We start from the raw sequence: 13775 nt of genomic DNA, 5'->3' as shown, positions 1-13775 counted from the left end.
ATTAAATGGTATTGCTAGAATGTCTACATGACCTAGAGTCCTTATACAAAAGGTATAATAATACATTATTCCAAAGGTATAAGGAGAATTTGGCTATTATGCGCTTGACTTTCTGAGAGCCTTCTCAGAGGAAGACCTCCAAAATTTCCCACTGAAACATGAATTGTCTTTTATTGTAATACACATATATAAAGGGTATTTATTGGGAAATGACTAACAACTATTACTCTTCCAAATGCTGCTAAAGCATGAATGGTTGCACGTTATGTTCAGAAAAAAAATGATTGATGTATCTAACATTTATGTACTCTGAAACTGCAAGTGCTTTTGTAGACTGCTTTATCCCTTGTGCGTATGAAAAAATTTGCTTTCTACAAATAAGCCCAAGTTTCCTGTAGGAGTATAGTAGCAGAGAGCACTAGACAGAAACCCTCCAAATAATACCATAAAAATTATTGTTGCAAACTCATCCACATGATTTAAAAATAATGTTGTTTTAAAGTAAATTATGAAGTAACTTAAAACAGTTAAAAAGATTGTCCTGAAGTGGACTGATTCTTCTCATCAAGAGAGCAAGGAAGAAAAGAGCTTTGTGTGGACTGTGGTGCATGTCACTGTGTTAGTACATTAGCATGAAATATTCAGAATTCTAGTAGTGTATAGACCAATTAGGGTTTAACAATATTGTGTTCTTCTCTTCCATCTGATAGTAGGGATTAATCAAGTTTGGAATATGTATGTCAATCTACATTTCATCTTCTCATTGTGGGGAGCTGATGAGTGTTCTGTGGTGTCACTGTTCCTTCTAAAAATTGAGTTTCATTATTTTGTTGATTGAGAGGGTGTACTTGAATATATACACAAGATTATATGGAAGTACTTGAATGCACTGATGACTTTCAATAAGTAGAAAATGCAGTAGAAAGTTTGCCTTTTGGATAATGTAATACTGGTTTTTGTAGCAGTTTATTGAGAAAACGAGGATAAGAAAACAAGATGTTTGTGTCTTTGAGTATTAAATCTAAAGCTTTTTAAACCAAACATGTATGCTAAATATGTAGAGTTTATTATTTTTGCTATTTGGTAGTATTTTTTTTTCAAACCTTTGAAAATTCCTTTACATTGAAGGAAATAAGGATAACTTTTTCCTTTCTCACATAGATCCAAACATTTAATGTTGAGGCACCATGCCAGACTGTGGAAGATTTAACGAGTGGGGTTGTGATGGCCCAGGTTCTTCAAAAAATGTAAGTAATTGTTTACTTAATGAATTAAATACAGAGGTTTTTTATCTGTACATTTTTGTGTATTTACATATGTTTTACCTTGTCTGGTATTCCCTAAGGATGTGGCTTAAATGGTACTTTAAAGTGGAACATGACTGATTTTTTCCTCTGTAGTTTACAGAAAACTATCTTAAATGAAAAAAAAAAAACAGTTGTTTTAGAGAAGAGTTCGTTCAAGTGTGACCTTACTGGAAAGTAACCTGAATTAAAACTAGACATACAGATTCACACTTAAAATTGAAATCAGTGCAAGGTAAGGTAATTGGCCCTGGTTGTTGTTTGAAACTATAGTCAGTAATGTTAGAAGTAGTTTAATGTAATAAAGCTTCAATGATTAACTGAATGGAACTGTCAGTTTAGTTTTTTGCAGTTGGAAGTACTTTTCAGTTTGTTTCCACTACCCCTTGTCTGTTCACCAGACACCACTGAGATTATGTGAGGGTATAAAGAAGAAGCCATTGGGTTATTTATACACAGGATTGATAAGATCTTACTGAGCCTTTTCTTCTTGAGGCTAAACAAACACAGCTCACTCAGTTTCACCTCACTTGACAGAAACTGCAGTCTGTTAATCATCTTAATTGCCCTTTGCTGAACTTCCGTGTGTGTCCAGGTGTCTCTCTTACTGGGGAGGCCTGGATGCAGCAGCTCAGATACAGTTTTAACAGATCTGAGCAGTACCTCCCTTGGCCTGCTGGCAGCGGTCTTCCCAACACAGCCCAGGTTTTGTTTTGCCTTCTCTGCTGCAAGGACACATTGCTGGAGTGTGTTCCACTTGGTTTCTGCTTGGTTTCTTGTCTGCAAAGCTGTTTTCCAACCAGCTTACCCTCCCTATATACTGGTGAATAGGGTTTGTTTGCATTTAAGTTTCCTGAAATGTGTAAGGTTACTCTCAGCTTGTTTTTCCAGCTTGTCAAATTTCTCCTAAATGGCAATGCAACTATCAGGTGTGTCAAACATGCCTTCCATTTTTATATTATATGAAAAATTGCTCTCTGTCCCATCATCTAGGTCCCTACTAAAGACATTTAATACTATTGACCCCTTTGATATGCTGCTAGTTAGTCCAGCTGGATTTCATGCTTCTGAAACCTTTGAGCCTAGCATTTCAGCCATTTTTCAGCCCACCTTGCTATCCAGTTACCCCTGTAATGCTTCATCAGTTCTTCTATGAAGATGTCATCCTGATCAGGCAGTCTATCGCAGGAATCTATAGCAGTGTCACTCATGTTGATCTGCTTAGTCATTCTGACTAGTAATCTCTCAGCTGGCTCAAATCCGTGCTAAGGCAGAGCTCATGCATTCCCTCTGGTCTGTTGCAGAAAGGGCATCTTTCTGTCGCTGCCTTCTTAGCTTGTTCTTCCCAAGGAGCCTGTATATGTTCATGTCAGCAGCTTTGGCATGTGAGCTATCCTACCATGACTTCATGATCCCGGTGGGTCTGTGACCTTGCAACTACATTTAGAACTCTGTTTCTTCCTATTTGTTCTCCGTGCTGCCAGCATTAATGCACAAGCACTCCACATATGCATCCAGTTATAGCCATGATGTTTTTTGAAAAACCCTTTGCTAGGATTTTTCTCCTGAGAAGTTGAGAGGCCTCAGGAACAAAATGTAAACAATAATTATCTGCTGCTGTGGAATGCAACAGGTGGATTTTTGATTGGTCTCATGTGGTTATTTCTAATTAATGGCCAGTCACAGTCCAGCTGTATTGGACTCTCTGGTCAGACACAGGATTTTGTTATCATTCCAGTCTCTGCTTTGTTTGCTAGCCTTCTGATGAAATCCTTCCTTCTATTCTTTTAGTATTGTTTTAATATAATATATATCATAAAATAATAAATCAAGCCTTCTGAAACATGGAGTCAGATCCTCGTCTCTTCCCTCTTCCTGGGACCCCTGTGAACACCACCACATCCAATATTTCTGATTCCCAAGAATGAAGCTTTTGCCAGAGTGTTCTTCTTTAGACCTTTGTATATTTATGTGCATATGCTTGAGGTGATCCCACTTTACCGATACATGTTTTGTTGACTATGAGGTGTCTTTTGTTCATATCATTCCTCACCCCTGGTTCTTCAGCAGAGTTCACTACTTTGTAACTTAATGTTCGCTTTTTTTTTTGGTATAAAACTGTTCTTACCATCTTGGCCAGCCTGTTTGTGAAGATCCATCTGTCCACCATAGCCTGGTGGATCCCATCTCTTCCAAGCAGTCCTTATTTTGTAAAGGGTTTAATGGTTATCAAAACTAAAAATTTAGTTTTAGCCAACACTATATCACAGCTGGTTGTTGACCTGCAGGGTTTGTCTGCTGCTCAAACCTCCTCCTCACTAACTGATGCAACAGGGGAGAGCACCACTTGAGCCTTGACCATACCTCCCAAAGCTGCATAATCACATTTGGTACTTTGCAGGTTTCCCTTGCTGTACAACTCGTACCCAGGTGTAAGAGCTGAAGAAATAATACTGTGAGGGCTGGACAGGTTTCAGCAGTCTTTCGACAATGCCTGGAATTCAAACCCTGAGCAAGCAACAGCCTTTTTTGAAGTCAGTCAGAAGATGAGGGTCCTCCATCCTGTTCGAGTGTTTAGCACTTCCCTTGTCACAGACATTCTCTTTGTGAAAAGTTCTTTCCTTAGGATTTTTCCTTCTGAGAATGTGTGGCCTCAGAGATAGGCATAAACAATAGGTTATCTGCTGCTGTGGAATGCAACAGGTCAGTCTGGATTGGCCCATCTTGGATGTTTAGAAATAATGGCAGATCCAGAACTGAGAGCTCTCTCGGACACAGTCCGAGCGAGCGGGGTTTGTTATCATTCTTTACTTTTCTATTCTTAGGTAGCTTAGCAGCTTCTGGAAACTCTCCTTTCTTTTTCTTTTTGGTATAGTTATAGTATATGTATATATCATGAAATAATAAATCAAGCCTTCTGATAATGGAGTCAACCTTCTCGTCTCTTCCTTCACCCAAGACCCCTTGTGAAAACCGTCACACTTCCCTCTTGTGCTGCTGTGTTTACTGAAAACAGCTGATTTGTTTGACAGAGCTCCTAGGGCTGTAACTGCTATGAGGGGACTGAGTATCTTCTTTAGTTGCAGATTCTCAGGAGCAGGAGCCTTCCTCCTAGTGAGAGAAGGAACTGCCAGTTCACAGGAAGAACGAAAAAGGGGGAAAGGGAAATCTCAATGTAGTCAAATATTTCAAAGCAGGACTTTTTAGCATGTGGTTCTGAGATACTGTTTTCAGCTGATGAACTGAACTTTAAAAATAAACATACAGTACAAATATTGCATTTCTGTAGCATGATTTTAAAATATGTAAAGATCCCCTAGACAATTTATAATTCTTTCTTTATGTCCTATATAATAATTTGAACATGCCAAAATTAGTATTCAGCTATCTTACTTTATGGTAGTTGTGCTTCAGATTTAACATTTTGCATACTTACGTAACGAACAGACATATTCTCATCCTGAAATTTAGCAACAGTATTGCTAAATCTTGACTGCATTCCTGTTGAGATAAACTTTGAAGAGCAGCAGCAATCTGATCTTGGATTGTACAACAGTAACGATAACACGAACAATCTTTGAGAGAAAATACTGCTTTTTTGTTGTTTTTTTTTTTAAACAGAATTAACAGACGGTAAGTAGTATAAGATAAGAGGTGTAACAGAAGATTAGTCTAATTGATTTTTGAAGTAGAAACCAGGGATTGTAGAATAACCAAATATTTTCTCTTTGCCTGGACATGATATTGGAATATAGGTCAAATACAGGGATCAGCATTTGTGTAGCTGACTAGAAAACTGGTGAGGAGCATGTTGACAAAGCCGTTTTAAATATTCTTTCTTGAAAACAAAACCAAATTCAACACTAGCAGTGAAATCTTCCTATTGGTCCTTTGAACAAAGACAACAGGAAGACTACTTCACTGGGAATTAGGGCGTGTTCAACAATGTGAAGCAAGTCTAGAGCAGGCTCTTTTGCCTTTTTCTTTTCGTATTAGCAACACGGGTTCCCCCTCTGCCCCAAGAAAGATAGTCATGTAGAATACAATTTTTGGCAGGGAGACAGCTGCATGCTTAAGGTTATTTGGAAAAGTCATGCAGCAATGTTAAATAGCAAGGAGCAAGCCTGAAAGCATCAGGTCACTGCAGACATATCATTTGCAGTGAAAACCTGAATCGTTGTCTTTGACATGAAATCTCTCCAAAAGTTAATCTTCAGAGGAAAAATGTGTTGTTTAGACTGCAGACACAACTTAAATGCCATTACTCTTATTCTATTGAGAAGGATAAACTACTATTTTTGTAATTTTCCAAGGAAAAAGGAAAAACAGGTGTTTCTTGGTCTAGGTGCTTCCTGTTTAAGGTTCTTTTTAAGTGTGTGTTCTTTGAGCCTTTACCTGATTAGGTAAAGGTAGGGAGGGGAAAGTTCTGGCAACTTTGTGTGAATCAGGATTTTACTGTAGTAAATTAATTAATGTTTAAAAATATTAAAGAGCAAATTAATATATCCAGTAAAGAAGAGCATTGATGAAAATTTAAAGGTGTTGGAGTGGACCAGTGTTCTGGATATATTTCCAGATAGGGGAGTGAGGATAGCATTTCTTCCAAAAAATGAAAAGGTTTAATAGTGAATTCTATTATTTCTATTTTTTTCCTTACATCTGGCTTCTTAGGAAAAGTCCACTGGTACTTATGAGGGTGGGAGATAGTAGGTCATGATGAGGAGCAGTTTTTGAGAGATCCCTGGCTGAGGGAATTAGTTGTTTTAGACATACATAAAATTTGCGCAAAACAGAGCTGTAGGATTTAGTCAGAAAAAAGAAGAAAAGAGGAAGGAGGAAGAACATTGCTTGCTCATCAGCTGATAAAAGCCAGCTGTGCCTTGTACCAAGTGGAGGGGGCTGACAGTTTCTTCTATGGTTCTTAATTTTTCATACATCATCCTCAATATTTTTTACACTCACAGTAGCAGCCCATTTGTAGGTAAGTGCCAGACATCACAACAAATGCAGCAGAATTTTCTTTAACAAAACTGCTGGAATAAGCTGTGAGAAGAAAAGGTTACAGAGGAAATTACTGACACCTTCAGAAGCTTTTTGCTATTAATGTAGTGTCTGATAGCAAATACCAGAAATATGTTCCATGTAAACAAGCATGAAAATTTTGCTTGCAGTCTCTGCTGTTAAAAAACAGGTGTTGTTAAATTCCTGAAGGACATTTCTTCCTTCATATCATTAAAACTTTATCTTTGAATTTCAGCTTAAAATACCATTGAATGTAATTCTCTAGTGCTAACTGTATTATCTTGGAGGAAGAAACTCAGCCTGTGTTTTAGTTTAACTTTTGTGTATTATTCTGTAAGATTCATTGTTTCTATTGAGATGTGGTAATCCCTTTGACTAGCATTGATGTGAAATACAGTAAGAAGAAATGCCTGTACACTTTTCAGTGTTGATGATTATTTTGAAGAATGTTGTGCTGCAGGAGTAAAGAGTGGAAGTAAAAGAAAATGTTTGATCTTTTTATGAGTAGACTGTTGGCCTAAAGGTGTGTAGCTTGTGCTGGTACGAGTGCCATAGCTTGCTTCTGAATCACGTACTTTTTTTTTTGTGTGTAGCTTGCAATGATTTTACTTATGTTTTCACTGTCCACTGATATCCCTATAATAGCAGGATTTCCTGTTTTAAAATTTTCCTTTCATCCCACTCTGGAGACTGTTTAATGCCAGGTGTCCCTCTTGTTTTGATTCTTTCTTCCTCTGTCATACTGGCCTTGGTAAATGTAAGAAATTGTATATATTTTCTTCTGTCATCTGTGCATCGCACCCCTCTCAATGAATTATTCATTTGTTCTATTATACATTGCAACACGCTGTATGTATTTTGACATATGCAAAACACAAAAGCCATGCTTTTGTATATCACTGGGGGAGGGAAATTTTTTGTAAACACATTTTTTGATGCAGCTTACTGTACCACTGTTATAATGAGTAATAATCATGAGTTATACTACATGCTCTGTGGGTTGGTTTTCTTTAGAAGAGTATTTCTGTCTCTTGGCATCTGTGATGGAGAGAGATGATTGCTTAAATAAAGGAAAATTTGCATACAAAATAAGATGGAGATGGTATAAATGAGCACTGCTGAAAACATCACATGAAGTGATAGAGCATTTGCAACAGCATAAGTATTTTCTGCTCTGAAGAATAGTCCCAGTTACCTGCAGTACTGCTGAGATAGTAGGCAGCAATCAACTGATACACAAATACCTTTCTAATCTAGAAAGTTAGCCAGTTTGGGTCTAGGCTCAGGAACTTAGTCGTCTCATGGCAATGAAGATGCTCCAGTTAATTTTCTGATAGTAGAGCTGCTCACTTCTCAGCTACGCATTTTTATATTTGCTTAGGTGGTGCTTTTTCAAACACTGTAAGAAGAATGCTGTTGCTTCCAAATGAAATGGCCTAAGATGACCTGAATTTGATTGAATCATGGTTCCCAGAAATATAGCGAAAGGAGACTTTTTTTGCAGCAAGGACTGTGAATGATCTAACATCTGGAAGCCCCTTTTTAAAAGTATGTTTAGAAGTTACTGTGGAAAAGTTGTTATTTCAGATTTGATTTCCGATAGTTTGTTATATAGAGACCATTGTGGTTGGTACTAGTAATGAACTTCAATGAGACTTTTCAAGAGAAAGAAAATTTTAAATGGTTATGAGGTTGAGGAAAGGATGATCATTCTACATTTGATTGGCGTTGGTACCCAACCTTTTGCTTTTCTGCTTATTGTGTTCCTGGCAAAGTGTTTTTGCAGTGTCCTATTAATTAATGTGTAACCTGTATGAAGCTTCTCTAAAATGAACTGTTGGTGCTACTTTGACCATTGTTACATGATACTGATATCAACTGGATTGCTTATCAGCTGCTGGACCCTTGGATGCTTCCATGAGGTTTGTATACATACAAATGAAAAAACAAATGGATCTGTGGAAGAGGACTACCACACTGAGTTTAGATGTATTTATCAGGGACCTTCCTTCAGTATGTCTGGTGACGTATATCAGGGTTTAGGTAGCCTGTGACTTTCATCAGAACTGTAAAAGACAGTTGCTGGTCCCTGTGTTCCTTTTATTACAGTAGTAGCTGAGAAAAGCTGCCTAGTTTCTGCTGAATTTCAGGCTTTCAGAGTGAAGTAAGATGGACCTAACTCTGAAGTCTTGTTAGCATTCCTCAGCTGATTCCCTTACTGGTGCTGTTATTGTTGAAAACTGCATGTGCAATATCAGCTACCCAGTCAGTCCAAATATAATTTTGCTTATGAGATGTTGTTTATGTCTGCTCATGTTGTTTTCTAGAACCATGAAAATGGTATGTCAAGGATTGATATATTTATGGCACTACAGCCTTGAAGCAGCTAAAGATGTTAGTGGCCAAGTGCAACCCTTACAATTATAAGATTCCTTAAGGAGGCCCTGTTGGTTTTTTCTGATGAGGAAGCGCAGGTCATACCTGCTTTATCTCTCAGCTGCATAAATACTTTATAATTGTGAGTCTCTTGTTAAGCTCACTTATTTGTGTATCAGCAATTCCCAGAAGACCCTTTTGACAGTCATTAGGGTATTTTTTGAATCCCACACCTGAAAAGGATTTGAACTGTCATTCTTTTCATTAGTGTCCAGATGATTTTGTTGCGATTGAGTGGAAATTAGGCAAATGAATGCTTTTTAATTAAGGCTTTTTGTGAGGAGAGCTATTTGTTTCATGTAAAAGCTGAATGTAAACTTTTTTCATGTGTCAGAGATCTTACATGTACTTGAATCAATGTCATTCTTAAGTTTACTTGTCTTGTGACAGGGAGGCCATTTGAAAGCTACTTGAAAACATATATTTCAAAACCAGTGATAGTCTGGATAAGACATTATTTTTTCTATTTTGTAATTTAAGATTCTGTCATGTGTGCTAGAACTGTACTGTTTTTGAATGGAAGTAATTTAGAGTCATCAACTTAACTAGTAATTAAAACTGTTCTTCCAGATATATGTTTGCAAGTGCCATGACAAGGAAATGAAATATACTGTAATCTTCTCCAGAGTCTGTAACAAAGTGTGAAAAAATAGCAATGAAAATGTGTCAGTAGAGAAACATTGCTATTTGTGATCTTCCTCCATTGCTGTGTATTGTAGTTGCAGTACAGCTTGCAGACCTTGATGCATTCTGAAGACACTGTGGAGAAGATGGAACACAGCATGTACTGTGCCTCAGATGCAAAGTGTGGCTGCAAAGTCTGTGCTCTAATAAAAGTTCTGATGTAATTGCTGGTTTACAGTATATATGATATGGATGTTATTTGTCTCTCCAGGCATATTCAGAGTTCTCTTGAAATTTTGCCAAAAGATCTCATGGCGCCTTGCTCTTGAAAAAAGATCTCAGTCCAGAACCCTTCTATGTGTAGAAAGTGCAGCGGTAACTCTAATAGTAATCAGTGGCAATTGCAGCAGTTCAGAAAATAGAGTACTTCACCTGAAACTGTAACACAAACTCTTAAGAGCATTTTGCTAACAATAGAAAGGTGTTTTTTTCATTCTGTCTGTATTGACTTCATATGTTGGATGATATAGAAACCTTTCCTTAGGTTTTCCTACTCCTTTAAGACCAGTTATATATAGTACATTATTTCTCCTTAATTCTGATTATAGCATTTTCAAAATTCTCTGTGATAAAGGGAAAATTTGAATTGAGCAGTAGAAAATGTTAGCCTTTTAGATTATCTTTGAGTTTAGTAGCAGGAGAGAGATTCTCAGGAGGTGTCTTGAAGAAGCAGCTTATGGAAGATGCTTTGAGAAAAATGAATAGGAAGAAGTTAGGCATAGAAATAGTTCTCTGTTCTTTTTCTTGATTGCCTTTTCAAAAGTGCAGAGAATAGAAAAGCTTCTGAAGAAGGGTGTTCACAAAAAGATTTGTGTAGGGTTACTGTGAAAAGAGGATTTAAAAAACTGATAGTGTTTGGTAGATGAAATAGTGAAGTATGTTCTTAGGCATAAAAACTTCAGTGATGCTTCCTAGCTCTTCTCACTCTATCAAGACAGCATGTGTATTGTTCAGTTTCAGGCTTTTATTTTAGAAGCTGAATAGTTGTAAGCAGTGTGCAATGGTAGGGATCCATAATGTGTGGAAAAGTAATAATTTTTAACAATTTTAAGAAATGCAAGTAAATATTGCTGCAACACCAGAGGAGAAGAGGTAGGACTTAGGGAGGGAAAACTGGCAAAATGCATTCAAAATACAAAGATGCTTCCTCAAAAGCATAAGCTGCTCATGGCACACAGATGAACCTGTGCTGTCAACAGGGTGAAAGTTCTTAGAAAAGTGAGTAGTAACAGGATTCTGAGCTACTATATTCAGGCCATGTGTCAGATGCAAGAGGTAGTCATTTAAATTAACTCAAACCTGGGATGGGAGCTTAATGATGAATGTGTACTCAAAATTTCTGTAATGTGTTTTTAATAAATGCACTTTTTATTTTTCAGAGATCCAGCTTATTTTGATGAAAACTGGCTGAACAGAATCAAAACAGAAGTGGGAGATAATTGGAGGCTAAAGGTATTTGACTTACTTTGCTTGTCTGTGAGTCTGTATTTCAGTACTTTATACAATACTGTGTCTAAATATTCGCACATTTCTGGATTAAGATCTTGCTTTATAGATAGCATTTTGAATTTTAGACCATTTTAATTACACTTACTTTTTTTAATGTTGTATTGTCCTGCTCAGTTTTAGCAAAAACGTTTTGAATTTGTGAACAGGTTTTAATGATTTAAAAGGAAAATATTAAAGTAAATGTTATACATTAATTACCTCTTTTTCAAACATTGAATGAGAGATTTTTTTAATGTACAGTGTGAAAGCAGCTTTTAAAAAAGCAGTCTTTTTGAGAAGCAACTACATAAAAAGAGGAACATAATAAGCAATATATTTAAAGAAAAATGGCAACATGTTGCTTCCTTTTACTTTGTCAGCTCTGCAGAGCTACTGAGTTTTAAGGGAGGAAGTCATGTTTTTTCTGTGTTTCTACTCAGCATGATTTTTAATCACTGTCTGCTGGGTTGTTTGTATCACTTGGCATTCTAGCACTTCTCTGCAGACCTGAAGGAAACAGAATTTACAAGAACTATGAATGAAGAATATTTTGCTTTAAAATGTGAAGAGCACAGTCTCACATGCAGATGTTAGTGTAGTTTTTGACTAGTTTTCTTCAGCGAATAATCTATGTGCTTTTTTAAATTTCCATTTTCAGCCTGACTAATCTGGGGGAAGAAAAATAGTTAAGAATTTACTGTTAGTTCTTGTTTCCTGTAAAACCATTTTGTTCCAGCCACCAAAACTCATTCTGAGCATCTGGAGAAGGACTAAAACTGTGAAATGCTCTAGTACTTACAGGCTTCTCTACATCACTTTCTGAATTGCAGGGACACTCAGAGACACAATGCTGCCTGAGACAAAGATGGAGCACACCACTGCTGTTTATGTTTTGACTTGGCCAGGAAACATGTATCAGCATAGTTTCTGCTGTCTGACCAGCTGTGTGAAGTCTGGAATGTTTTAGAATGTTTTGTCTACTAGGGCTGCCAGCAAAAAGTGAGGGTACATTGATGAGGATATATTGAGTGACTGCTGAATAAGAGACATCACCCCTAAAAGACATTTAGGACTCCTTTGGCATCTGCTGAATGTAGAGCACTTGATATAAATTAACTTCTCAAAGAATTGTATGGAATTGCAAGCAAACAGCTGGATACAAGGTCTTACTTTTCTGTAAAATATTTTTTGGGTTTTTTCCCTGAGGAATATTGAAATCTTGGCTGTTAAATGTGGAGGATAACAAACTGAGAACTGTTGGTTATAGTAGCATTTCAGCTGATTGAGTGTGGAGCAGCAGCTTCTATAACTATCATATGGAGTTTGAGGAATAAATTTTATTTTTATGTCTTGTACTAATTTGGCAGATGTAAAAGCTTAGCAGGTGTGAAAAAGAGAAAAAAACAGCTGAGCAATCTAGTAACTTCCTTATGTGACTTAGGTTGGCAAAGCATCAGGTCAAATTTCAGTTTCTTGCTGGTGTCATTCCATCTTGTTTTTCAAGTGTCCACGTAAAGAACTAAAGACTGATTTTTTTGTTGTGTTTTCTTTAAGAAATATGTATAATTCAGCTTTTTGTATATATTTTTATAGACCACTTCCCTTTTCATGAAGATTCAAAAAGTCACATGTGTGATACTTTAACTCTTGTTTTTTAATCTGGAAGTAATCTTATACCTTGCCGGCTGTTCTTTTTATGTGAGTAAACATTATTGGTAGTCTAGTTTTCCAAATGTCTGCCATCCAGTCCTTCATTTAAAGTCTGGCTTGTAGGAACACTTCACTCTGTGCATTTCTACTAATAGAATTGTTCAGCTTGGAAAAGACTTAAGATCAAGTTAACTCTACCAGGTCCACACTAAACCATGTGCTAAGCTCCACATTTACACTTCTTTTAAATGCCTTCTGGGATAGTAACTCAGCTGCTTCCCTGGGCAGCCTTTTCCAATGCTTGACAATGCCTTTGGTGAAGAAGTATTTCATAATACCCAATTTCAACTTCCCGTGGTGCAACTTGAGGCTATTTCCTCTTGTCCTGTCACTTGCTTACTGGGAGAAGAGACTGACCCCCACTTCACTACAACCTCCTTTTAGAAATAAATTCGTTACTGGATTTAAGATGTGGGCATCATAGTTGCATGACTCTAGAATATAGCTTTCCCTTTGTACTTTAAGAAGTGCCATGAGAAGTGATAATTGGATTGTCTCATGTGTTGTGGTAATGAGCTACATTATTTTCTTGTTGCTAAACATGGTCGCTCTTTGTCTCTGATGCCGTCAGAAACATCTGATGTAACAGTCACCACTTGTACAAACTCTTGCTATCGTGAACCACGTAAAGGAACTGGTCTAGCAGTGGAAATACAGAAAGACAATATAAATGCGAAGTGTATGGAGTTTTGTGAAACAGTGGGGGCTGGTGGAGATTAGTGTAGGTCTTGTACAGCCCCCCTAACCACTGTTCATGGAAGTACTCAGAAAATAATAGAATCATAGAGTTGTTAAGTTTGGGAAACACCTTTAGGATTGAGTCCAGCTGTCAACCTAGCACCACCACTGTGTTCACTGCAACCCATTATGTCACCAAGTGCCATATCTGCACATTTTTTTAACACTTGCATGGGCGATGACTCTATTATTTTGCTAGGCAGTCTGTTCCAATGTTCTACAACACTTTCCCTGAAAATCTTTTACCTAATATTTAACCTAAAACTTATCTGATGCCACTTGAGACAGTTTCTTCTCGTCCTGTCACTTGTTACCTGAGAACAAGGGAGAAGGTAATGAGTGATGTGATTGTTAATTTTGAATTGTGTGTCGTCCTCTTTGGAGAAGAAACAA

General features: G+C 37.1%; 1 protein-coding gene across 3 annotated transcripts in view; it reads left to right on the top strand.

The window, feature by feature from the left end:
- Positions 1 to 1150: 1150 nt before the first annotated feature.
- HOOK3 (hook microtubule tethering protein 3) overlaps positions 1151 to 13775 on the top strand; it is a 73559-nt gene continuing 60934 nt past the window's right edge. For 2 of the 3 annotated variants that reach the window (XM_014308051.1, XM_031059051.1), the window contains exons 1-2: positions 1151 to 1247; positions 10826 to 10898. In XM_014308051.1, the coding sequence (XP_014163526.1) occupies positions 1225 to 1247; positions 10826 to 10898 (96 nt within the window). In that variant the 5' untranslated portion in view covers positions 1151 to 1224. The remainder of the gene's footprint in view (positions 1248 to 10825; positions 10899 to 13775) is intronic. The other variant, XM_031059050.1, reaches the window with a different exon arrangement.

This window comes from Geospiza fortis, unplaced genomic scaffold (assembly GCF_000277835.1).
Source record: "Geospiza fortis unplaced genomic scaffold, GeoFor_1.0 scaffold167, whole genome shotgun sequence".
NCBI classification, from domain to species: Eukaryota; Metazoa; Chordata; class Aves; order Passeriformes; family Thraupidae; genus Geospiza; species Geospiza fortis.
The sequence above is the reverse complement of the archived record's forward strand: the minus strand, read 5'-3'. Positions and strand labels throughout refer to the sequence as shown.